This window comes from Loxodonta africana, chromosome 7 (assembly GCF_030014295.1).
Source record: "Loxodonta africana isolate mLoxAfr1 chromosome 7, mLoxAfr1.hap2, whole genome shotgun sequence".
Taxonomy (NCBI): domain Eukaryota; kingdom Metazoa; phylum Chordata; class Mammalia; order Proboscidea; family Elephantidae; genus Loxodonta; species Loxodonta africana.
The window spans coordinates 50,782,071-50,808,649 of NC_087348.1; the positions used below are offsets into that span (position 1 = coordinate 50,782,071).

The window sequence follows — 26,579 nt, forward strand, 5'->3', positions numbered from 1 at the left end:
ATTCCAGGCCACTCAGTTCACCACCTGGATTATTCCCCTTGTAAAGTCCTCGCTAGGCCACTGACCAAAAGGTTGGTGGGTGAAGCCCACCTAGCAGTGCCACAGGAGAAAGACCTGGCAATTTGCTTCCCTAAAGATCACAGCCTAGAAAATCCTATGGGACAGTTATATTTTGTCACATGGGGTCACTCTGAGTCAACATCAACTCAATGGCACCCAACAACAAAAAGAGACACCATTTTAAGCACTTTACAAGTGTTGACTCATTTAATCAATGTAAAGACACTTGGAGATAGGCAATGTGAGGGGAAACTAAGGCCTCGAAAGGCCTCAAGAGGTTAATTTGTCTGGTGTGACACAGTAAAAGGCAGAGTTGGTGTCTAAACTAGGAACTGAGTCTTCAGAATCCATCCTCCTACCTACTGTACTCTGCTGCTGCTCCTGATGGCTACGTGTCATTCTCTTTCTCAAGGTGGCATCTGTTCCAGGTCTCATTCCCAGGTCTTTATTTCCCACCGTTGGGAAGAAAGGCCTGTTACCCATTAGTTTTACCCATAGCTTTCAGTATAAATCGCTTAGTGGTTTGGGAGACAGTATTTTCACTGGTGGACATTGTCAGAAACAGACTTGAATTTTTTCTTGAAGTTCTAACTCCGAAGCAGCCGTCTGACTTTCAAACTTCAGACTCTCCAGCTTCACCTTTACCACCGAGTATGACCTGCTGGGGTGAAGCTCAATCGAGGCACCTAAAGAATCCCAGGATGGAGAGACCTTTTGTCCCTTCCATCCACATCCAGGAGAAGCAACTGCTTCCAAGGCCATGCTGGTTTGTGCTTGCTTAGAGGCAAGGCTCCAGGGAAGGGTGGACACCATGCTTCCCTGTGGGGAGGGCATAGTTAAGTCAGACCTCTTCCCTAATTCTCCCTAGGAAAGGCAGCTAGCTGGGCCTTCCCTGCCTTTGTTCCTTGAACTTTCTTCCACTAGCCACCTTTGCCTCGTCTGCTTGAGGACCTCCTTTTAGCCCATTTCATGGATTGATCCTCACAGCTAGTTTGAAAAGGATACTGTGTTTGAAAAAGTTTCCCCCTTACACTGATTTTTAAAGACATTCTAGTCTTACTTCATTCTTTTTTATACTCTTCAGTTAGTTTTGCATATCCTTCGTTAATCAACTGTACTGCCAATTTTAATGAGGATATCTCATCTTGGTTTAGTGGTAGAATTCTCGTCTTCCATGAGAGAGACCAAGGTTTGATCCCTGGCCAACACTCCTGAAGCTCAGCCACTACCCATCTGTCACTGGAGGCTTGCATGTTGCTATGATGCTGAACAGGTTTCAGCAGAGCTTCCAGACCAAGACAAACAATGGTCTGATCCTGTTGTGCGTGGCGTTGCCGTGAGTGTGGCTGACTCCATGGCAGCTGACAACAACTCCTTTTGCCCTATAGCAGGTAAAACTACTCTATCCCTGGGAGTAATAATTGCTGATTTGAATATTTCTAATTGAATGTTGATGATTCACAAATGATACAGTTGATAGTGGAGCCTGTTACCAGTAGATTGCCTTTTAGTTGGGAAGTTTAGATGTGCGAAAAACCTATCAGCCAGGGAATTTCTGGGGAATCTTGGGATTCACAGGTCAGTTGGACAGGCATGATCCCCAATTTAGATTGGCATTCAGCACAGACAACCTGTTTAACCTGTGCCCAAGAAAATGAAATCATAATTAATCTTACCTCTTCTTGCTTGTGGGTCCATGTAATTTATAAAAAAAAATACTTTATACTGTATTTTAAATTAGTGAGATGCTAATATTTGTTTCTCACATTAGTAGGCATGAAGGTGGAAGGCTCGAATGGTCTCCAGGTGGTTGGCAGTGCCATCAAAGCCACAGGCCTGAATTGGATTTGTTTCCAGGGAGGGGGAAATATTTCGTTTCAAATATTCCTGTAACTTTTGTGCTGACCAAGTGTTTATTAATAGAAGTTGAATCCCCAGAGGGCTTTTCTTTTGGTTCGCTGGTGAGCTTGAGAGAAATTACAATACCAAGAGAGTGACTGTAAAATAATTATTCACCACAGCCTGCTGTGCAGAAATTTCTCGGCCAGCAGCCTCCAAGGCGCCTCAGAAGGAAGAGCACAGGAAAAGGACTGCGTGAAAGTCTGGCCACAGCCTTTGGGCATGAGTCTGGGGTTATCAGGTAGAGGTGAATCCATACAGGTCCCTCTGCTGGTGCGGGGCAGAGCTGTTCCAACAAAAGCTGGAAACATCATGAATTCTGATCACAGGTGCCAGTTATCTGTGTTGTTTTCCTTCTTTGGCTTTTTTTGCGGGGCGGAGGGGGGGTGCTGATGGGGGAAACTTTATTTCTACCAAGATGATACTTTGCCAGGCAGCAACTATGTTGCAGAGTTAAACCCACCTTGAAACCCAGGTTTCAACAGTTCCATTCCAGTGGTGACATGAACTTTTCTACCTTGTTCTGCTGAATATAGTAAACACACTTAAAGATGAAAATGTACTTGAATCACACATGCCTTTGAAAAGCGGGGGAGTTTCAGTCCAGATGATAGCTGACTTTTTTTTTTTCTTCCTTTTTTTGTGCTGGGGTCGAGAACTCAGTAATACTGCAGTTCAGGCCAAAACAAACTCTATATGATCTACTACTGATTTCCTTTTAAGTTCCCCTTTTTGCTAGGACTGACTTCCTTTTATTTTACTCCAACTTGCATTAATCCCAGTTATAGAAGCTTCTTTCCTTTCTCCCTTGCCTCCAAATTCAAACATTTCCTACACAGAAAACGAGTGACTTTTTCTTTTAAAAGATTTACTTAAAAAAAGTATATAAAGGACATCATGACTTTGGGATATATTTTGGCAGCCTACAATTTCAGAGTTCACTTCCGAACAGGCGGAGTTAGACGGTTGGAGCAGAACTGCCTACGTGACCACTGTGGTTGCTCTGAGCCAACAACCCACCTGCTTATCTGAGCTCCTCTGGGAACGAGATGGTTGACACCTACAGTGGTTATTAAATACTTAGATGCTTTATTTGCTAGAGGCCGTACATTCCTTGAACAATGCTGCCTCTTTCCGTGGGCTTCCACGATGAGAACTGGGTGTTGACTGATTACCTGAAGAGACCAGAGCCGGAGCGAGCATGCTCGTCAAGCTCAGTGTTTTTAGTCCGAGCTCACATTTTGTTCTCTCCCAGCAGCAGTTATTGTGATTGCTGTCACTGACTTCCAGCTGGACAGTTGTGCCAGCCAGGCTGAGGAGCCCAGCCAGCAATAGGGAGGATGTGGTTAAAATTGTGCTCTGATCCTATCGCCGGCCTCAGGAAACCTATTAGTAGCTTGGGGATTTTCTAAAAGTCCTTCTCCCCCATCACCTCTCCCTACCTTCTCTCTGCTTCTGAGGGTTTGGAGGCTGAACTATATTAACGTAACTAGAATCACAAAGTGGGGCTCCTACCGGGATCTTGGCACACTATCCTTGGCTAGCTGAAGAGGATGTGTTGGGTATCTTGCATCTTGTCACTTTCTGGAGACAGAGTAGGTCACAATGCTCTCTCTAGCATGTTCTTTTTTTACTTTCAGGCTTTTGTCTATGTGATTATTGTTATTATTTATAAATAATAGTGACGGGAGGAGGCTCAGAGACCAAATAATACCAGAATGCCTTCAAAGGAGTGGGGAAGGGTGGAAGGCAAGCCAGCATTAGTCTCTATAATCTTGAGTACACCGTTTTACCTCTCTGAGCCTCAGTCCTCACCTGATAAATGGGGATCATGAAACCACTGGTGGCTCTGCGGGAGAAAGATGTGGCAGTCTCCTTCCCTATGGAGTTTCGATGAGTCAGAATCGACTTGGTGGCAGTGGGTTTGGTTTTTGGTTTGCACAAAGTTGTTGTGAGAGGTATTGGTGATGTGTGAAAATTCATCCAAAATAGGGTAGGTGAGAAAAAAAAAATAAAATATATCATCCGTATAGTCTTCAGAGCCCTGTGGTGCAGTGGTGAAGAGCTATGGCTGCTAACCAAAAAGGCTGGCAGTTCAAATCCACCAGCTGCTCCTTGGAAACCCTATGGGGCAGATATACTCCTATAGGGTGGCTATGATCTAGATCTAAGTCGACTGGATAGCAATGGGTTTGGTTTTTTTGTTTTGGTATAGTCTTCAAAGAGCCATTACGGATGTTACCTATATTTACCCATATCTGAGACAACACCCCTGTAAGGTTAGACTGATTCCCATTTGTCAGATGAGTAAATTGAGGTGCAGAGAGATTAATTGATTTGCTCAAGGTCCCAAAACTTCTAGAGCAGCGTTGTCCAATAGAAACATAGTACAAGCCATATATATGATTTTAAATTTCCTAGTGGTCACATAAAAAAGGAGACATGAAGTTAATTTTAATATATTGTGTTTAACTCAATATAGACAAATTTCAGCATGTGCCACTAGCCACATTTCAAGGGCTCAATAGCAACCTGTGACTAGTGGTTACCATATTGGATAACACAGGTCTAGAGCATTTTTCAAGCATCCAGTAAGACGATACATAGGGTATGTGTAAGACATGGACCCTGTATTTGACAAAGTTCGCTTTCCAGGAGCTGAGAAAATGCCCTTAAAATATTTTCACTTTGGAGTGATTTCTTATAGAGACTCCTTAGGAATTATCTGATTATTTTTTAAGTCTGTGAGAAAATTCCTAAATCATAAAGTTAGATATTTAGGACTTGTTAGCCTGTGTGTGTAAACTTCTGTCACTCATCCTGTTTCCCAGCCCTCTTGAAAATTCTGGTGATTTTCTTAGGCATATTTGAGGATGAAATAAATTCAGGAAGGATCCCACATCTCAACAGGGCCTAGGAAAATTGTCAACTGGGGCTGAGTGATTTTAGTTGGTGAACGATTTTTTAAAAATCAGTGACAAAAATAGAGAGCTGCCTGGGGAATACAATGCCTGTTGGCTGAGATTAATGTCCAGATTAATAAATGGATTACTTGATGAAAAGGCGCGGGAGAACAAAAACCAGTAGAGATTGTGGAGGAGGCTGCTTATTAATGAACTGTCAGCCCAAAGAAAGTTCACGCAACTCTCCTGTGGTAAATGCAGCAGGCTGGCACTTCTAATAAAAATTGGGGTCCTTCAGGAATTAATTACACCGGCCTTACAGCAAGAATTCGTGGAATTGCGAGATGCAGTGGCACAGACCAGCACGGGCTGCTGCTGCAAATGGGGAAGCTGCAGGAGAAACGAATCATTTTTTTTCATTGATATGTAGGATATTGTAGTAGCATAATAGCCAGTCAGACATGGGGATGAATGATGGGGTCCAGATATACACTGACTAATGAAACTACACATACTTCCAGTTGGAAGTCAGTGCACTTTTCATATGCGAAATTCCCTCCTGCAATCTGATTTCCTCCTTATCCTGTGTCCCCGCCACTAGGGCGTTCCAAATAATTTTCAGAGTGATTACATGAGAGTCAGATGGACTCTTCTGTGATTTATCAAGCTATGCCGAGAGAGTGAGCACAATGTTCATTTATTCATTCCGAACGTCTGTAATTTCCCTCACCCCTTTCTACGTTCCCGGTTGGTTTGGTTGGCCTGACAAAACGCCCTCTTAATTGAAATTTGGTGTTGCTTCTGCCCCATGAAGCAAGCCAAAGGCATGTCATGACAAGATGGAAATTGTCCAGGATTTGTGATCTGATATATTGCATGTTAGATATTGAAAAGTTCTTATCTTCTTTCACTTTGCCATGAAGGTAGAGTGAAAAATTTCTTCTGCCAGGTACTTAGACCAAGGGATCGCAGACAAACCATTAATCTCTTGAGTCTCAAATTTCATAATTAACCATTTCTGTTCAGGCCTAAATTTATTCCTAGTAGAGCTTGGTAGTTTAGTAAATTTCCGGTAACTGATTTATGTGCTAGTTTTCTAAGAATGAGGTAAGTATAAAAGGGAGTGAACAACTTTTGGTTGGTTTACATGGTGGTGTCTTTTTTCCCTTAGGGTCTTAACGCAAGTGATGAGCTGATCACGCATTGTTTTCTCCTCAAAGAACATTAGAAGAGTTGGGTTGATTTTCTTCTAACTCCTTTTGATTTGTACCAGGATTATAAGACCTATAGCATTTCCTTCAGTTGTACATAGAGTTTATCATCCTCTTTCTTCTGCTTTACACATCCTTGGGTATTAGACCATCCTTCAACCATCACTCTTTGACTTTTCAGGCCCTCGTAATCCACATGATACTTATCCTTTTGATTAAAACGACTTAATGGCCTTTTCACGAATAATTAATCTGCTGCCTTTTTACTTTCAGCTCCGGGCTTTTAACTTTAATGTTGAGTTATCCAGCCTGTGTTGCCTTTCAAAAAATTTCACTCCCTTTAGCCTCTACCCCTCAAAGGTTTAATATCGCTTTAGAAACTTCAGTGTTTGCTATACTGAGGTTTATTTAAAGGCTTCCAAATTACTTTCACATCCTTTTTTCTGGGCCTGAGGTGAGTAAATGTGCAGAGATCAGTGGGATAAAATGAAAATCATTTCAGACTCGCATGCTCTGTTGTGCTAGAAAACATGGAGACTTTTACTATAACAAAAAGGTAAAATTGCATCGCTTTGTGAAAAAACGCATATATTTTGTGGTTATATGTCTCTAACTCTGGATATTTTTCTAACAGTGACAATTTATACCAAATGACCTCCCAGCTTGAATGCATGACCTGGAATCAGATGAATTTAGGAGCTACGTTAAAGGGGTAAGGTCTTCACTATTCCATGGTCCTTAAACAGTGACTCACACCTGTTTGAACCCTTTTAAACATGCTTATAACTTATGAAGAGAGGACAGTTCCAGAAGAATGGGCATGACTGTCTGTAGCATTACGATGCGTTCCTCCCTCCTCCAGTTGATGGATTGTGTTTAGCAGTAGTAAATTTTCAGGAATACGAATAAGGAAATGCTTTTGTCTGGACCAGGGGAGTTGAGAATAATGAGAACATTTATTATGTCTTTTCTTATTGAAAAATTTGGAGTTCTTCAAAGTTGTATCAATTCAAATTTGTTTAGCGTTTATTTTGGTAGTGATATCACAGATGTTAATTGTTACACTATCTTATCAAAAAGTGCTTTGGTGTACAAAGTCCAGGACCCAGTTCATATTGGAGCGATGATGATTTGGACAATCCAAAGTCAGACGTGCTCGTACCTACCTGGTCATGCCAATAGGCTTTCTTCACACTTGATTTACGACCACGATAGGGGAAATACAGCTATCAAACATAGGTAGGAGCTACTCTTGCCACCTGAGAATGAAAAAAGGCAAGCAGGTGGGACTTGCTTTCAATAGTAAAATAACTCAGTTTTCCAACAAGTTTGAGGAGATAGGAAATAGGACATAATACTCTTGAAGTCCCTACTGTGTATAAGGTACTCTTTTAGGTTACCTAAGTTAACCTTTCTAATATTATAAGGACTAGGTCCTGTTATCCTAGTAAATCAAGCTCAGAGAGTCAAGTAACTTCCCAAGCTCACAAAGCTAGTAAGTGTCAGAGCTGGGATTCCAAGCTCAGATTGGGTTTCAAAGCTCAATCTCTTTCCAGCTTCCCTGTAGCGCCTTCTACCCCACCAACGGCTCCAGTGGGACTTGGGAGCTAGCGCTCTTGACTGGACACATAGCTTCGCATCTCTGTGTATTTAGTGGCTTCTCATAGGATTCTGGGATCCTGGGGGGTTTGCCAGAGCATGCATGCTCCATTCCCCATTCCCCACCTCTTCTTCTCTTCTAGAGTTGCTGCTGGGAGCTCCAGCTCAGTGAAATGGACAGAAGGGCAGAGCAAGTGAGTGACAATGCGGTGATGGCAGAGCAAATGACGTAGGCCTTGTTGACTGGCGCCTGGGCAATGCAGGAGTTAGGACTGACAATGGGTAATCAGGGTAGCAGTTGGTGCCATGGGGATGGGAAGAATCTATCCAACTCTTTCTCTCTCTCTCTTTGCCTCTTCTTGTTTATCTTAGATATGCTTTGGGAGAAAATGAAGGTGGTGCCATTAATCATCGCATAAACCTGGAAAACAATTTAAAAACATAATACAATGGGAACTCTGCTCTTTTCCTCAGGAATGTTTCACAAAGTACTAAATTTGTGGCATTACACATGTTCCTGTTAAATCAGTGAAGTTTTACAGTCATACTACCTGCCTTTTTCTCTCAAGGAACACCTAATTTTTACCCTAAGTCCATGACTAGGTTTTGTGAAGACTTATTTTTTTTCATTCCCAAGTGTTTGTTCTTTCCTCAGCCCCATAGCTTGCACCCTGAGACATTTCTACGGCTGTTTTCTTTTGATTTCATTTTTTCTGCTTAAACTCCCAAATGCAGCCTCTCTCTTTTCTTCCTTCTTTCTTTTGTTGGCTCAGTCCTGAGTTTTGGATCATTCTTTCATGGTCAGCAGAGTTGCTTTTCATCTTCTAAGACTTGCTGTTAGATCTTTCTCCCCCGTCTCGTACCCAGATTGTCCTGCTATTTTATCCAAATCTCCACTCCTTCTCTCTGGACCCAAAACTAAAAAGCCTTCTGAAGTTGCTTTGAATTATTTCTCTCCCTGCTTTCATTTGAGGGGCTGCTGACAATGTCAGCATCCTATTTTTCTTACTACTCTTAACTCGTTTTATGTTTCTTGGCTTCTTGGCCCCACCCTTTCTTTCTGGATCCTCTCCTTTTCTTCCTTCTCCTCTGCTCAGAAAGCTCAGAAACTCTCTTCAAACTCAATGCCATGAAAAGACAGAACATGATTGTGAAGTGAGCAGTAGTTACAATTTAAAAAATTTTTTTTCATGCTGGAGTACAGGGTTTGTTTGTGTAATTACAAAAATTACACATAAAGGAATCTTGGTGTGTATTTGAATCTTAGTCTTTCCATAGTTGAGATAAATTGCAGTACCTTTTAAGGTCTTTAGACGTGTGATATTAGTTGCTTGCTGGGGAGTCAGAAGCCATATTGTAAGGATGAAGCACAATGCTTCAATAATTTATTTTGTGCAACCCTGTATAAGAAAAAAGCAAAACAAAACTAGATGAGTTTTCATTGTGCTATTATCTATATTTTGAATTCTTCTGAAATAAAAACGTGTCTCTTGAATACTGACCATTCAGAGAGCCTTATAAAAAGGACCAAACGATCTCAATAGAAGAACAATTCTTTGGAGAACAAAAAATCACAATTGTCTAATTTGGTAACATCTCACGCACTATGAATTTCTCTCTTTAGAACATACTGTAGGTCAACTAACCTCTGCTTTCATTTTGTCAACTGGACATTTATCTAAGGAGGGGTGTGAATGTTACTGGACCTGGAGTAAGGGGCTTTACATACCTTCCCCCATCTGATCTCACCAGGACCCCAGGGATACTATGATTCCATCCATTTTTCAGATAAAGAGATAAGAGAAGTTAAGCCACCTAACCAAGGCCACGTAGCAAGTAATTGGCAAAGCCATGTTGGGATCCACTTCTGTCTGACTTTAGGATCTGGGACCCTAGGTTTGAGCTTCTTAAACTTTTTAGACTGTGACCCACAGTTAGAAGTACCTTTTACACTGAAACCCAACACATGCACACGCGCATACAAACACAACACAGATTTTTGAGTTGATACTTTTACTACATGCTGTGCACACTGATATTTCCTGTTCTATTCCATGTTATTTAAAAAAAAAGCTGATTGTAATACACTGAATCGATTTTACAACCTGTTGACGTATCAGGGACTCACAGTTTGCCTCTCTCTTAGCTCTTAAAAATGATGGCTCCTAGCTCTCTCCTCCAAGCCCATGAGCAGCAGAAAACTGGATTCAGCTGAATGGGTAATTCTAATAGAAAGTTTGGCTCAGGCAGGAGTAACAAGAGACTTATTTGCTTATATTCACTTTTTTTCCACTGGGGAAACACAATATGAGTAGGAGTCATTATTCTCTATGAAAGTGGCTTTACTTTCTTTAGCCATGGTACGAAAATACTGTTAATCTGGAAAATACATTTGAGAAAAGATATGCCATGGCGAAAGATAACGAAAAAGAGCAGCCCTTTTCATTTAATCCATAACTTAGTGCCTTGACTACTTGAAAATCAATAGTAAGAAAAATCATGGTGACAAAGTAGCACAGACCTATAACAGGAAAACTGGAGATCTGACCCACATTTTGGAGAAGGAAGGTAGCATTTCTCTATCACTTACAAAAACGAGATATTTTCAGTTTTGTATTAAAAGATCGTGCATCTCAGACTCAACCACACTAAATACTTGTTCCTCTCTTCTTTCTTTGAAGATGTTACTTTAGAAAAAGATGACTTCACAAAGTATAGGTATTGCTTGTGTCCTAAGCCAGTTCATGGAGACATAGCCCATTTGGTGGTAGGGAGCAGTGCTACAGTGGATGGGGACAAGATTTTAAGGCAAGCATGGGCAAAATGAGATGAAAACCTGACCTAGTGGAGGAGAGGAGGTACTTGTCTCAATGACTTACTCTCCTCACCTTTCTCCCTTTATTCACTGTCTAATGTCTGCGTGCCTATTGAGATCAGAGATACCTTTATGACCTCAAATGGAAGAATGTGTTATTTCAATTTAAGTCAAGGAGAAAGTATTTTTTGAAACCACCTTCCATTACTCCAACTCTGTCCCTCACCCACAGACAAATGATAGTAGACTTTTAAGCAGGTCCTGGGGAAAAACATTGAAGGGGCATTTTTCTAAGCATGAACCCACCATTATGTGTATCTATTTATGATGCTTTGAGTTGTTTGTTTTTTATTTCTTTAAACAATCATTTTCTGTGTGTTCTTAATGGCTGCTGATGCCCTAAGGCTGCTAACAAGCCTACATTATTGTTAGCCTCTGTTTTGTCTCTTCTGGAGAAAATATCCTGTAAAACGGAGAAACACATCAACCTTGACTGTGGTCCAAGTTATTAAAACAAGGAAGAAGTTATTCTCTGGGGACTTGAGTAGGGGGAGTGGTAAATCGAACACAATAGAAATGTAAAAGGAGTGCTGAGCAAAATGAATGTCCCTCAGCTGGTCCAAGAAGTTCACAGACTGTTGTGAACACACGATATTTGACCTGTGGGTGCTTGAAAGGAAAAATGAAAGCCTCACACTGAGTGATGTATAGTGAAAACAAAGCTGCGCATTTTGGTAGGGCCGAGGCTGTAGAATCTGGAGAAAATCCTCGCTAGACATGGTCTCATCCCTGGGAACCTGTGCCAGAAGAGATAGCTGTCTTCGTTGGCTGGGAGTTCCAGTACACAACCCAGCACCTTCCCTCTTGGGCTCCATGAACATAAGGTACCCGTCCAAGAGATTTACTTCTTGGAAGTAAATAGCCAGCTTTTGAGTGGCTCCTGGAGCTTGAGACGCAGAAGAGCATTTCTGTGAATATCATATTCGGAAGTGTACTCTTCCACTACCTGCTCTTCCCCAGCAAAGGGTTGTTACCTTCCCCTCTAAATGGATACATTTGGTCTAGAGTTCTTTATTATTGCCTTGCATTTGGACTTGGCTGCAGTCTGTTAGGTATAATAAGCAGACAAAGTACGGGATTCCTGGGTTTGCAGGGTGGGAATGGAAATGATTTAGAGCTGGGTCCCTTGCCCTTCTTACAGTAGACTATTTCAGGAGCTTCTTTGCCTTCACTTCTCATCTTTCTGCTACTCTCTGCCCCTCCCCGGCTGCTCCCCTTTTCTACCCTTTTCTTTATGAGCTTGTATTCAATTAACGTATTCAGTGTTCAGCTTTTTTGTTATATAGAAAATTTAGATAACACAGACTATTCAAAAAAAGAAATTAAAACTGCTCCCAATAGCCCAGGCGAGACTACTGTTAATATTATGTAGCATACACTTTTAGACTTTTTGTGTGCATACATGTACATTTGTAGCATTTTTTTTGTTGTTATAAAAAGTTACTGGTTTCAACTTAGAGCTAATTCGGGGAATGCATATTTATAGGTCATCTTTTGTGTTTCAACTCCCATGAGAGCATTGACTTTCTGAAATATTCTCAATCTCTTAAAAATATTTAAAAAATATTTTGGGCCCTATGGATTTATCCTTTCCACACCATGTTTCTAATTATTTTATTTTAAAGGGAGAAATTATTTTCATCTCACCGTTGTTGTTGTTAGCTGCCATTGAGTCGATTCTGACTCATGGTGACCCCATGTGTTATAGAGTAGAGCTGAGCTCCATAGGGTTTCCCTAGCAGTGAGAACGTAGTTCATCAGGGCTTTATTCCGTCGCACTGCTGGGTGAGCCTGAACCCTTAGCCTTATAGTTAGCAGCTGATTGCAAACCGCTTTTTGCCACCCGGGCTCCTTTGTCATCTCATAAAGGTGAGCAAAAATAAAGGGTTTGTTCAGATCAGGAGAAGAAAGGAGCCAAGAAGGGAAGATGGAAAGGGAAGGGGGTGATGAAGGGGACCAAGTTGGAGATGAGGAGCGTGGTAGTCTCAGCTCAAGAAAATGAAGTGGGGCTAATGAAATTTCCTGATCTCAGCTTAGGAAGGTAAAGTGGTGTGTGTGTATGTTAGTGTTAGAATGAGCAGGTACGTATCAGAAGAGTGAAAGATGCCTTTTTATTACCTAAAGGAATATTTTGGATCTCCGATATCTTTGACTCCATCCTGGGCTCTTTTGACACGTCTACTCACCATTTATCCTTCTCCCCATCACCTGCCTGTGAAAAGATAACTTCTGGCTACAAAAACATTGCTATAACAGCTACATTAATAAAAAGTCATCCAAATAAATAGTTCTCTGAAATGAGCTACTCCATCATTTAGTAGGTGTTTTTCTATTAAAAGTAAACAAGTACATTTATGCTAGTTTTATTTCTAACACTTCATTTTTAAAACAAGCCACAGATACATTTTCTTAAGGCTAAAGTAGTGACCATATTTAAAATAAAAACAACTTTTCCCTAGTTATTATAAAAGTAATGTGAGCTTATTATTAAAAAATTCAGAGAGTACCAAAATGTTATGAAGAAGAAAAGTTACCTACCCTGGTGGTGCAGTGGTTAAGAGCTATGGCTGCTAACCAAAAGGTCGGCAGTTCAAATTTACCAGCTGTTCCGTGGAAACCCTATGGAGCAGTTCTACTGTGTTTTATAGGGTCGCTATGAGTTGGAATCAACTTGACAGCAATGGTTTGTTTGTTCATTATCCTACCATCCAAAGATAACTTTTTAATTGTGCTTTAAGTGAAGGTTTACAGAGCAAATTAATTTCCCAGTCAATAGTTTATGCACAAATTGCTCCATGACATAGATCGCACTCCCTGCAATATGTCAGCATGTTCCCCATTACCGCCCTGAGTTCCCCATTTCCATTCATCCGGTTTTCCTGCCCCTTCTTGCCTTCTCATCTTTGCTTTTGGGTATATCTTGTCCATTTGGTCCTGTGTAGGTGATTGTTCTAAGGAGCACTTTCCTCATGGGTGTTACTGTTTATTTGTAGGCATGTCTATTATTTGGCTGAAAGGTGATTTCCTGAAGTGGCTTCAGTTCCAAGTTAGAAGGATTGTCCAAGGGCTGTAGTCTCGGGAACCCCTACAGTCTCTCAGACTAGTAAATCTGGTCTTTTTTGTGAATTTGAATTTTGTTCTACTCTTTATTCTCCCTTCTCTAACTGGGACCTTCTATTATGATCCTAGTTGATAACTTTTTTTTTTTTTAAGAAACCATTTTGGGGTATATTTTTATCTGCAGAGAAAAAATACCTGGAAATATTTTACCAAGCTATTAACTGTAAATCTCTGGGAAGATTAGCGGAAAGGACAAAAACCTAGCGAAAATGGATTTAAGAGATAATGGCATGAGATGAATTGGAGACCTCATATCAAGATGATCTTTTGCAGAGTTTTGCTGCAAAAAGGAGCGAAGAAATGGGTTTTAACTGGATGGGGAAGAAGGTCAGGAGAATATTACTGTTATTGTTTGTCTTGGTTTATTTATTTAGTTGTAGATAGGAGAAGTACCTGCATGTTTTTTTTTGTGATGGAAATAATCCAGGAGAGGGAAAAATTTCTGATGGGAGGGGATAGAATTGATGGAGCAATGTCTTTGAGAGAGAAAAGGCTCCATGGACAGTGAGGGTGCTCGCTGTAGCTAGGAGCTGGGATAGTTCATCTGGTTACAATGTTTTATAAAAGTTCTTGTGTATAAGGATAGTAACTCTTTTGTTTGTCATATATTCTGCAAAATTTTCTCCAGTTTGTATTTTGACTTTGTTTATGGGTTATATTTTTCCACTCAGAAGTTTTTATTTTTATAGTAAAAATTACCAATTTTTATTTTATAGTTTTAGGTTTTTGTCTTTTGTATCATGTTTAGAAAGGCTTTTCTGACCCCAAGTTTTTTTTTTTTTTTTTTAATGTGCTTTTTTTTCCTCTGGTGTATTTTTAAAATTTACTTCTGATATTTAACTATTTAATTCATCCTGAATTTATTTGATTGGGTTTCAATGTAATATGTTTCCAAATGACTAGCCAGTATCCTCAAATCGTTCTGAGTAATCTACCATTTCTTCGTGGATTTCAAATGCTGTCTTTACCAAACACTAAATTCTTTGTATCCATTTCTAGACCCTTTATTCTGTTCTTTTGCTCTGCCTAGCTCTTTCCGTCCAAGTTAGCAGACTGTTTTCTTTGTTGTAATTTTATAGTCTGCTTAAATATTTGGTAGGAATGTTCCCCAATATTATATTTCATTTTTAAAAATATTTTTTAAAATTCTGGCTGTTCTTGTTTATTCTTCAAAATGAATTTTAGATTAATTTTGTTAAGTAAAGAAAGTCTTTGCAAATGTCGATTCATTAATCGTGACAAACGCACAATTATGTAATCGAAGGAGGCTTGGTGGTACAGTGGTTAAGAGTTCAGCTGCTAACCAAAAAGTCAGCAGTTTGAATCCACCAGCTGCTCCTTAGAAACCCTATGGGGTAATTAATTCTACTTTATCCTACAGGGTTGCTATGAGTCAGGATCGACTCAGTGGCATCAGGGTTGGTTTTCTGGTATTAGTAACAGGGGAAGCTGGTTATGGAGGCATATGGCTGATTATGTGGGAGCTCTCTGTAGTGTCTTTGAACTGTTTTTGTAAATCTAAAACTATTTTAAAATAAGGTTGTTTTTTTTAAAAAGTCTTCATTGGAATTTTGAATGGGATTGGATCAAGTTTAAAAATTAATTTTTGAGAAGATTGTCTTTAAGAATCCTTTATTTAAGACCATGGCATTTTCCAGCACTTTTTCAAGTCTTATTTTATGTCACCCACCCATCCACCACTTGTGGTTAAGTTGATTCCAGCGCCTGGTGACCCCATGTGTGTCAGATTAGAACTACGTTCCGTAGAGGTTTCAATGACTGATTTTTTGGAAATAGTTCTCTATTTAGGATTTCTTCCTTGTCAGTAATGCTTCTGGCCTCAAAATCTCTTTTAGAAAGAGTGTGATTCCTTTAAATTTATTTCAAGGTTTTTCCATTTTTTCCTGATCTCAAATTACAGGTAGTGCCTTAGTCCCCAACTTACCATGGGGTTTGTTCTGTCAACTCTGTTGTAAATCAGTCCTGATGTGAGTGGAATACCTTTTTTTTTTTAATTTTCATTATTATTGCCTTTTATTGTTAGTATCTTTATAAATCTGATTTGTGAACATCTGCAAGTGAACATCTGAGAATGATAACATAGCAAATAACATGCTACAACATTGTATGTGGTACATGTTATTAACAATAAGATGTACAAAAAAACCAAAAACAGAGGGTTGTAAGTGCAATTAGTAGTAACTCGAATAGGTCCTGAGTGAACTGTCTGTACTTTGTTGTGTTACTATTGGTCAGTTTGAGGGTGGGGCTTGAGAAAGTAGTGAGGAACATGCAGATACCCCTTAGACCTACTCATCTAGGTTTCAACTGTAGAAGCAGGAGCGATCTTAGTCTTGAGAGTCTGTGCTTTAGACTGGTTTCAGGGAAGATATATTTATGTAATTGAGCATGGTTGAGTAACCTTTCTCAGAGATGGAGTATGCGGGCCAGCTGGGTGGGAGCCTTTGGGAGCCCAGGCTGAAAATGTCCTGCGCCATTTTGCCTGTGTGAGAGGTAGGCGCTTGTCTATCATGTGGAGTTGGGGTAGAGCCAACAGCAGTCTCTGAACACAGAGCCAATTAAGGCATTGAGAATATAGAACCCAGTGAATTTCGTGAAATTGGAATTTTGATGAGTTAGCACCTCAAGGCCAGGGGCATATATTTCAGAGGAGACCCAGATATTTCTTTTGTGACCTGATGATGTGGTATATGAAAATGTGTGTCCTGATGTTTGTGTGTATTGAAGTAGGAAGGAAAACCATGCCTAAAAATGTTCTTCCCAGCAGCAGGGGCAGGAAACATTGTGCCTCTTTGGACTATGTTCTCTCCAAACTATTGTAGGAAACTGGATTATAACTATCTCTCAGTGTGAAATAAGAGGAAAAAGGTAAGTTGGGGGAGGGTTGAGGACCATTTCAAGTGGTAAGGAAAGCTTGATTGTTCATAAGGGCTGATTTATAAAAGCTTTGTTGTCAGGCTGTTAACCACTCAGCCTATGTCCCCTATTAATTAGTGGTTGATGACTAGGCAAGACATAGGAACTGCTACTATAAAGAAACTTTCCAAAGAGGAATACAAACAAGTAATAACATATGTGAGCATCCTCTAAATTTGAAAGGACCGGTATTCATTTACAGATATTATGTTTTGATATTCAGTATTTGTTGAAAAAAAAATCACCTTTAAATAACTGTTAGATTATGTCTTAATCAAGACTTTTCCTATATAGCAGGTAGCTGGTTGTAACTGGTATAGGTGAAGGGGAGAATTTAGCAGCTTATTGCATCATATTTAAAAACTCTATGGCTGGATTCAGGGTCTAAACAGTGTCATTACATTACTATTTCATTGTTGCTTAGCTCTGCTTTTCTCTGCCCTGGCTGTCTTCTCAGATGGGCTCTTTGCATTGCGGCAAACATAACTATGGTTTTTGGCAACTAGAGCCTCAGAAGCAGAATACCTCTGTATTAGTCAAAAGATTCAGGGAAGGCTTTGATTGGTCAACCCGGCTTGGGCCATGTGGCTAGAGAATGCAGTGGTCTGATTCGCCAGGCCATAGTCATGTACTAACTCCTGGAGCCTGAGAGTGGGATTAGAGCAGGAAGGTTCTCTGAAAGGAAAAGAGAACTGTGTTACCACAGGAAGGTGGAATGGATGTGGGGCGGGTAAAACAAGAGCTAATCAATAGAGAATTAAAAAATAAGAGGTAGTGGAAGTGAAGCAAGTCCTCTTTCCCTCCAGATATTATGTGGAGGTTGATGCCAGATGCCAGCAGAGAGTCAGCACAAAAGAGGAAGACCCTCAACAGGATGGATTGACACAGTGGCTGCAACAATGGGCTCAAACATAGCAACAGTTGTGAGAATGGCAGGGGACTGAGCAGTGTTTCATTCTGTTGTACATAGGGTCACTATGAGTCGGAACCGACTCAACAGCACCTAGCAAAAGATGCCAGATGAATGTATGAGTCCTGGACAGAAATTAAATGAATTGTGGGGTGGGGGAGCCAGCCTTCTAAAGCTCACACTAAAAAGTACACTAGTTAGAATTATCACCATAGTGCAATTTTTGATTAAATGTGACACAAAATATATTATGCTTTTGGTAAACGTGAAACATGCATCTTTCTCTTAAGGTACGAGCTGAAATGAAATATCTGGGGGTAGGGGGATGGTAAATTGTTCTCGTGAAAAGTAACTGCTTCTTTTCTATGGACAATTTTTGAGGAAATTCTGTACCTGTGAATTATCAGATATCAGATGTTGCTTGCGTTTTTTAACTCAATAAATTTAACTTTTTTTTTTTTTTTTTTAGTTTTTAGGCTTCACTTTCTGGGCCGGATTAGTAAAAGGAACTCTATCTTTCCCCTCCTCCTTATATACACCTAGAAGCAGAATAATGGTTTTAACATATCCATCTAATAGTTATATTTCCACTATGAAGGCTGTATGAAATTACACAAAGAAAAGTGAATGACTAGATGACCTTGCTAATACTATCTGTACAGAATTATGAATTTTGTTTAAAATATTGCCCTTAGCACATCACACTCAGGCAAAGAGTAAAATAGCATTCATGTACCATCTAGAGGTAGCTGTGCACGGTTGCCACCAGCTCTGAATGTATACAAAAAAATAATCCAGCATCAATTCATTCCCTGAGTAAAATCTTATAAGTGAATATGAAAGTGAGTTTTGAAATTACTCTGACTATAGACAAATTGGATTCTCATCAGTAAAGCTCTAGACCTAAGCATTCCAGTGTGACCACTGATGTTTCCCAGGGGAGGCTCCTGGGTTGGCTCTAAGTCCTCTACGGCTGATTAGTTCAAGTCCATTATCTCTGGCTCATCCTTGTGCATGGTGAGGTGATGGTAACTTTCCACAGAGCATTCGTGCACATATTTATTGTTGTGTTTGTTGTTGGTTGTCTTAAGTCTCTTTTATATTGTAACAGCCCCCCTTCTTTTTTTTTTTCCATACTACTGATTTGTTTGAGTCCCTAGGTGGTGCAGTGGTTAATGTGCTTGGCTACTAACTGTAAGGTTGGTGGTTCGAGCCCACCCAGAGGCACCTTGGAAGAAAGGCCTAGTGATCTACTTCTAAAAAATCAGCCATTGAAACAACTATGAAGCACAGTTCTACTCTCACATACATGAGGTGGCCATGCATCAGAATCGACTCAATGGCAACTGGTTTTTTTTTAACTGATTTGTTGGAGAAAGCAGGTCAGTTGTCTGGTAGAATGCCTCACATTCTGGATTTGGCACCCTGGTGGCACAGTGGTTAAGAGCTCAGCTGTTAACCAAAAGGAATGCAATTCGAATCCACCAGCCACTCCTGGGAAACCCTGTGGGGCAACTCTGTCCTATAGGGTCACTATGAGTCAGAATCGACTCGACAGCAATGGTCTTTTTTATTTTTATTTTTTTTTTTTTTTACTGTCTGTTAAATTTGAGCTTCTATCTTGGCACTGGGTTTTTTTTTTTTTATTTTAATCTTGGTTAGATTTGGGTTCCTTTTTTTTTAAGGCAAGAATAAGTCATGAGTGGTGCTGTGTTCAGCCTCATCTCTTGTGGTGTTTAGACTTCAAGGAAATAAAACTTGTCAACATGGTTCCATTAGTCTTTCCCTTCAGAAAGTGGCACAATAGACAAACTTGCAGCAAAGTGTATTTTCAACACCACAAAGAATTGGGTACTTAAGAAGGATGGACGAAGAAAAAGGGTTGATGGGTAAATTTCATTTTCTGGATACAAGAGAGCCTGATATTCCCCCAGGTGCTTCCCTTCAGCCTGATTAACTCTGAAGAGGTGAGAAGACAGAGGGGAAGACCAGGCATGCCCACCTGGCCAATAACTAGAGGTGGGAGAGAGAAATCACAGACGGAGGTTTCCTCTTTTTGAATATTCATATTAAATGCTAATTGCCTTTAAAAAGATCCTATTTATTTATTTTTACCTCTTCTGTTGATAAGGGATTTCAGGGAAGCTCTGGTTTTCCTCATCTATAAAACCTCAATTCCCTTTTATTAATCTTTTTGTGCCTGTGGAATATCAAAATTCATCATTTCTAAAGAAGCTACTCTTCAAAAGTTAAGTTTTTTTTTTCCTGGGTCAAACCTCAGTGTACAAGTTCTTAGCATGCAGAAGGCTCATAATTTGGATTATATGAGGGACATGTTTCCCTTTCTCAGGACATGTGTTTATGCATTTTAAAGCAGTCTAGGAAAAGAGAACTTTCTCAGGACACATTTTTATGCATTTTAAAGCTGCTTAGGAAAATGGGCAGTCCAGGACATACCCGAAATGAAGTCACGAGGTGCATAGTGTGCTGATAACTGCTTCTGCTTAGTTTATCTTTCAAGTTAGGTAGAAAGATTGTTTTTTTCTTCTCAATTTTGGCTGCTCTGGCACACATAAGTAAGCCATTTCCATCAGTTGGCCTTGGGCTTTGTTTATATGAAAATAAATATTATGCCTCAGAGCAGAAGCAAAAGTGTGCTAAAGAAGGAATGTGTTGAATCTGCCCCTCCTTGCTCATCCATTTTCTTATCTTTCCCATTCCCCAGCTATATTTTTTAAGCCCTCAACAGTCTTAATTTCACTCATAACCCTGGAGAGAAAGCTGGAATCACTGAAGTGTCATCATGATGGAGTGAACCATTAGGGTAGGGTTACAGCACCAGAATTGCCTGGCTGGTTTGAAGGAAGAAGGACTTGAACACCAGCTCTGCCACTTTGGGCAAATGACTCAATCTCCTGAAACCTCAGTGTGTCATTTTCCTAGGGTTGTAGTAACAAAGTACCACAAACTGGGTGGTTTACCAGAAAGTAAACTCACTGTCTCACAGTTCTGGAAGCTAGAAGTCCAAATCAGGATGTCGATCACGTTGATTCCTTCTGAGAGCTCTGAGGGAGAATCTGTTCCCTGCCTCTCTCTTAGTTTCAGGTGACAGCTGACTGTCCTTGGTGTTGCAGTCTATACCTCCATCTTCACAAGGCTGTCTTCTCTCTGTGTCTCTGTGTGCCTCTTCTTTTTATAAGGCCATCACTTATATTGGATCAAAGCCCACGTTACTTCAGTATGACCTCATGTTAACTGATAACATCTTCAAGGACCCTATTTCCAGGCAAGGTCACGTTCATAGGTACTGGGGTCACGACTTCAGCATTTCTTTTGGGAGTTACAGTTCAATTCATAACACTCAGTATTCTTTGCTTTAAAATACGGGTAATACTCTATAAGCAATAGTTAACATTTCTTGAGTGTGTACCACATACCAGGCATTACACTTTACTTAACCTGATCTCATTTGATCCTTTAACAGTGCTGGGGGAGGAGCTATTATTCTCATGAGGCCAGGGAGGTTAAGTCATTTGCTTAAAGTGATATATAGGCACTCCGTGGGTTATAAACAAGATCTGTTCCTAAGTCTGTCTTTAAGTTGATTCTAGGTAAGCTGAAACAGGTACATACGGTTCTTATTTAGTGTCAGTTAGTCAAATGTTTGTCTTAATATATAGTATATACTTTACCTTTGTATGCATGTTAAGTGGAGTCCTGGTGGCGAAGTGGTTAAGAGCTCAGGCTGCTAACCAAAAGGTTGGCAGTTGGAATCCACCAGCCCCACTTTGAAAATCCTATGGGGGAAGTCTACTCTATCTTATAGGGTTGCTGTGAGTTGGAATTGACTCGATGGCACCCAACAACAACAACATGCATATAAAACACTTAAGAAACACTTACAGGCCACGCAGTGTTTTCATAAGCATCAGAAAGTAGTGTGTGCATTCATTATTATGAATCACTGTGTTTAACTCAAATTTAAAATATAATAGTCCTTATGGCAGTCCACTTTTAAGTACGAGTTACATGTAAGTTGGACATTTGTAACTGGGGACTGCTTGTACTTTAATGATTCCTTGGTTGTGCTAAGGATCAAAAATAAAAATTTTGTAGATCTCAATCACCAGGGCTCATAGGAAGCATCCAATAAATAACTTTTGTGGTTATTAGTCAGCAATTGCATATATCATCATAAACCTTGGTCTTTTGTTATAATAAGGTTAGTGAGTGATAATTGTTAGTGAGTGATGATTTCAAACAAGACTATGAAATAGGTTATTAGCTTCATTTTACAGATGATGACTCTCAGACGCAGGGAGGTTTAGATGACTCGCCCGTGAGCACAGAGCAAATAAATGACAGAAGTGGGTCTGGAACACAGCCCTTGAGACACAAAACCCATGTTCTTTCAGGCTAGTCTAGTGACTGGAGATAAAAGATGGAGATTACTTCAGATTTTTCAAGTGGATCTGTAAAAAGCTGGAAAGAAAACCCAGTTCCTTTGGATTGATTGTACAGAAATATGGTTTTCTGTCTATAACTTCTAAGACTTAAAAAAAAAAAAAAGACTAAATCTACCTTCAAATGGGCCAGTGAAATTTAGAGGCACACTCTTGACACCTATAGAAGATAATTTCTTCAGGATTTTGATCAAACAGCCCTGGCCATTCCTGCTAAATATAACATCTTTGTAAGCTTTTAAGGAGCCTTGGTGACACAGTGGTTAAAGCACTTGGATGCTAACTGAAAGGTTGGTGTTTAGACCCATCAGCCACTCCACAGGAAAAAGATGGGGCAGTCTGCTTCTGTAAAAAATTACAGCCTTGGAAACCCTATGGGGCAGTTCCAGTCATTCTTACAGGGTCGCTATGAGCCGGAATTGACTTGACAGCAGTGGTTTTTTGAGTTCTTGTAAGCTTTTAAGGGGTTAGAAGATTCGGTACTTGGTTTTCAGAAATCAGACATATCCTCACCTCTTCTTCATTGCAGTGTGGGAGGAGACAAGAGAATCAAGATGGAATTTTCCAGTTTGCAGGTTAAACATCACTGTTTAGCCTTTAAAGCAGAGTTTGCAAACTGGTGGTCCTCAGGCTAGAGGTATGTTTTGTCTGGCCCGACAATGTTTCTGTAAAATTTGAATTATTTGCCAGAATTTAAAACTCAAGTAATCTCACATAAAAATCCACTTTCCAGTTTGTCTTGGCAATGGAAATATCTGACAACATTGAGTTTGCATTATTGTTTGACAGTAGTTGGCTGGTAGACCTGAGTGGTGGCTGCCTCTTTGGGCAGGGAGTTGGGTGGCTAGGATGACTGTCCCTGCCAGTTCAGTGTTGTCCTACTCTCCAGAGCCCTCTTCATTCATCTGACTTGGCCCCTGTAGGCATTTGAGTTTGTGCATCTGCTTTAAGGAGAAAAGAACCAAATCCATATTTTGGCCAGTTTAGCAAAGATATAAAATGATTACCCCTTGGCCAATAATTTGGAAATTCATAGAGAATAAGAGAGATGGCAAAAGAGTTGAGACAGGCAAGTGTCTTAGTTTTAAAATAGGAAACAGTAACAACTAGATTCTGGAAACCACAGAGCAGTGAGGTTAGAATGAGCCTTGGGGAAAGTTATTAAGCTAGACCTTTGGGAGCACATAGGCAAGAAAACGGAGATCTTAGGAACCAAGGTGGGTTCACCATAAACAAGGCATATGCCCAAATCCATTTTCTTCTGTGCTAGAATTAGTCTGGTAGATTAGGGAAGTTTACTAATGCAGTGGCTATTGCAAAAAGATATTTAGTAGTTATTCCTAATGTCCTTGTGAACAAGATAGGGAATTGTGTGCTAAATACTTAAATGGATTTGTGCCTAGCTGAACAACAAAACTAAAGGAACTGTCCAAAGAATCTTCGTCAAGCTGGAGAGTGGTTTCTAGTGCAGTGCTCTGCGGGAAGGGAGGGACGATCCCATCACCACAAGCTTCTTACCCCCCCAGGCTTTGCCTGCCTGTGCCACATCTACCAGGTCTTCTCCCATAGAGCTGGTAGAACCATAACTGTCCTCAGTACACCTCACTGTATATTCCTGTGATCTCCCTCATTATCTTGGCTGACTAGTAGTTAAATCCCTTTTCCCATCAGCTGAGTCAGGCATGTTATCTTTCAAAAAGAAGTTTACCAGGCAGCGAAGAGAAAAACAAAATAGAAAAATCTGAAAACTTTATAGAGCACCCATTGCTTATTCTAAGAAATCCCAGCCTCTCCCAGGCCTGGATCATGTCCCTGGCTGTGCATAATCCTAGAGTTCCTTTACTTTCCTTCTCATTACCTAGCTCAGAGGATATATCAAGCCACTGCATGTATTTCTACCCCAAAGGAGATTTGGGTGTCTCGATTGCTTGGGCTGGTGGGATTCACACTTGATTCTAGAACCAAGTGTATCAGTGTCATGAATGATAACTCTCCATCTCTGGGCTGTGAGTAATTTTTACCTCACACCTGTTCAGGACTATGTGATTTTGTTATGTGGAAGATGCATCTCTGCCTTTGGGCTGGTAGCTCCTTGCTCTTCTTGAAGGAACACTGGCTCAGACTTGTGGAAATCCTACCCTTACTCCTATTTAGTTCATCCATAGCATGGTTGCCGGGTATTTGTTAAGACTGGTTGTCTCTTAAAGGTTGGTATCACTTGACGGTGTAAGCTAGAAATGGGTCCTAACAGTGGCTCTTGTCCCAGTGGCAGCCATCATTTCCTGGAGCCTTGCTGTCACAGGTTAGTTAATGCTGATGATATATGCCCCTGTTGGACTGTACCCTATCCAAGTTACTAGATATGATGGCTCCCTCAGGTTGCCCCAAGGAGAGATTTTCTAGAATCTTATCACTTCCTGAATATGAGACAAAAATAGTTAATATATATTCTAAATATAATAGGTGCCATCAACAGCAAAGAAGATTTTTTTAATGAAAATATTGAAAAGGTGCTTTTTGGATATAGAGATAGCATGAAATGTATTGGAAGCCAAATCCAGAGTCAAAAAAATTTCAGCAGTTGGGGATGATAAATGTATAGTCTTGAATTCTAGTTTTAAAAAGATCATGTCTTGAAGCTCAGAGATGGAGATATCTGCCTTGATTGCAGTTCATGCTCAGGGTGAGGGTGGAGGACTGGAGATTTTATTTGACTGCAGGAAAGGTCACTGTGAGCTGAGTGCTAAGGAGTTATGTGCTCTTAGGTGTGTTAAGAACAGTCCTCTGTCCAGATTCAGGGGGGAAGCCCCAGGCCCTCCGTCCAGGGATCAAGCACTGGCAGTCTGCGGGCCTGATGCGTTGTGTTTGACTAATGTGGTGATTTTTTAAAACTGGGAATGGAATCTTTTTGGGTGAGGCATGTACTCTCCAGTCTTAAGCATTCATGTTACTTTTTTGCCTCTAAAGGCTTTTGTGTTTGTGGATAATCCCTCATCTCCCTGTTCCTTATAGAAACACACAGATAAGTGCATGTCTGTACCAGCCAGCCCACTTCTAGTGTATTGGGTTCTATTCTGGGCCCTCACTTTGAAAGGACTTAACACAGTAACACAGGTCAAGAACTGGATGGTCTGGAAGGCAAAGGAGTTAAAACATCAGTTCACATTGTAATCGTTCGAGAACCACAGCTCTAGAACGCTGTCTTTAAATACCTGAAGGGTTGTCATGTGGAAGAGAAGTTAGACTCAGGCCATCACAGGGAATGTTTATGGACTATGCACTTTACTGTAGTCACTAAGTGTAGAGGATACAAAGAGGAGCAGGGCAGTCTCTGCCCTCAAGGCCAAGTTTACCATCAAACAGAGGAGATGCACAGAGATGGCTGTAAAATAGTAATACTCAGTGGTTCTCCAGAAAGCAGAGATGAGGAGACTGACTTCAGCTCAGTTTGGACAGGCTCTTCCTAACAATTAAAGCTGTCCCCAGATGGAAGGAGCTGCCCATAAAACTAGTCATCAGTCATGTTGCTCAGCTTTTGGGGGAAGAGCTAGAAGAAATGGATGGGAGGTGGAGCAGATGGCCTGTCTAGATCCTTTCTACCTCTGTTGATCTGTGGTTCCAGGATGACCAACTTGCTTTCCTTTTCTTCTCTAGAGAGAGTTGTTACCATATTAAATGCTCACGTGTTGTACTCATTGTTTTGGGAAAACCACTCCGGGAAGAGTGTTAAATTGCAGGGCCACAGTGTGAAATTGCGTTGGTGTGTTTGTTTTGTGGAAGTACAAGAGCCAATAGGCAGTGGCTCCTCCATTTTTCTTATTCATTGACCTGATAGAAGAATCTAGTGGCATGTTCATCAGAAACCATCTTGTTGCTGGTTGCGACTTTTGTTTGTTGGCTTGCATCTGGTCATGAGGTTCATGTTGTTCCTTTTGACTGTCACAGTACTTTATTCCTCAGGAAAAGTATCCTGAGGAAAGTCTGTTTCCCATGACCTCTACCCTCCAGGAACCCAGTTAGCGCCCACAGATTAGCTGTCAAGACAGGAGGTTCTAAATCTTCCCCTCTGAAAGCAGAACTTTAAAAAAAATTAGATTCCTATTATTTTGGTGTCCCTAAATATCCCTCCAGGAGCCCTGGTGGCATAGTGGTTAAAGTAATCGATTGCGAACCAAAAAGTTGACGGTCTGAAACCATCAGTGGCTTCAGGGGAGAAAGATGTAGCAGCCTGCTTCTGTAGAGATTTACAGCTTTGGAAACCCTGTGGGGTCTTTGTGAGTCCGAACTGACTCGACAACAGTGGGTTTGGTTTTTTGGTAAATATCCCTCAGTCCTAGAAAATATGTAAGTCACATTTTTTTTTTTTTAGTTTTCTCATCTTTATTTTATTTATTTTAAAATTTTTATTGTGCTTTAAGCGAAAGTTGACAAATCAAGTCAGTCTCTCACACAAAAACTTACGTATACCTAGTTACATACTCCCAATTGCTCTCGCCCTAATGAGATAGTCTGCTCCCTCCCTCCAGTCTCTCTTCTCATAAATTTCTCCAGCTTCTAACCCACTCTATCCTCTCATCTTCCCTCCAGGCAGGAGTTGCCAAC

The 26,579-nt window shown here is 40.5% G+C and overlaps 1 protein-coding gene across 1 annotated transcript in view; it reads left to right on the forward strand.

Annotated features, from left to right (window-relative positions):
* Positions 1 to 26,579, forward strand: part of WT1 (WT1 transcription factor) — a 54,701-nt gene that overhangs the window by 10,301 nt on the left and 17,821 nt on the right. The window contains 2 exon segments of the mRNA XM_064289441.1: positions 6,708 to 6,785; positions 7,816 to 7,866. Of these exon segments, the coding sequence (XP_064145511.1) occupies positions 6,708 to 6,785; positions 7,816 to 7,866 (129 nt within the window).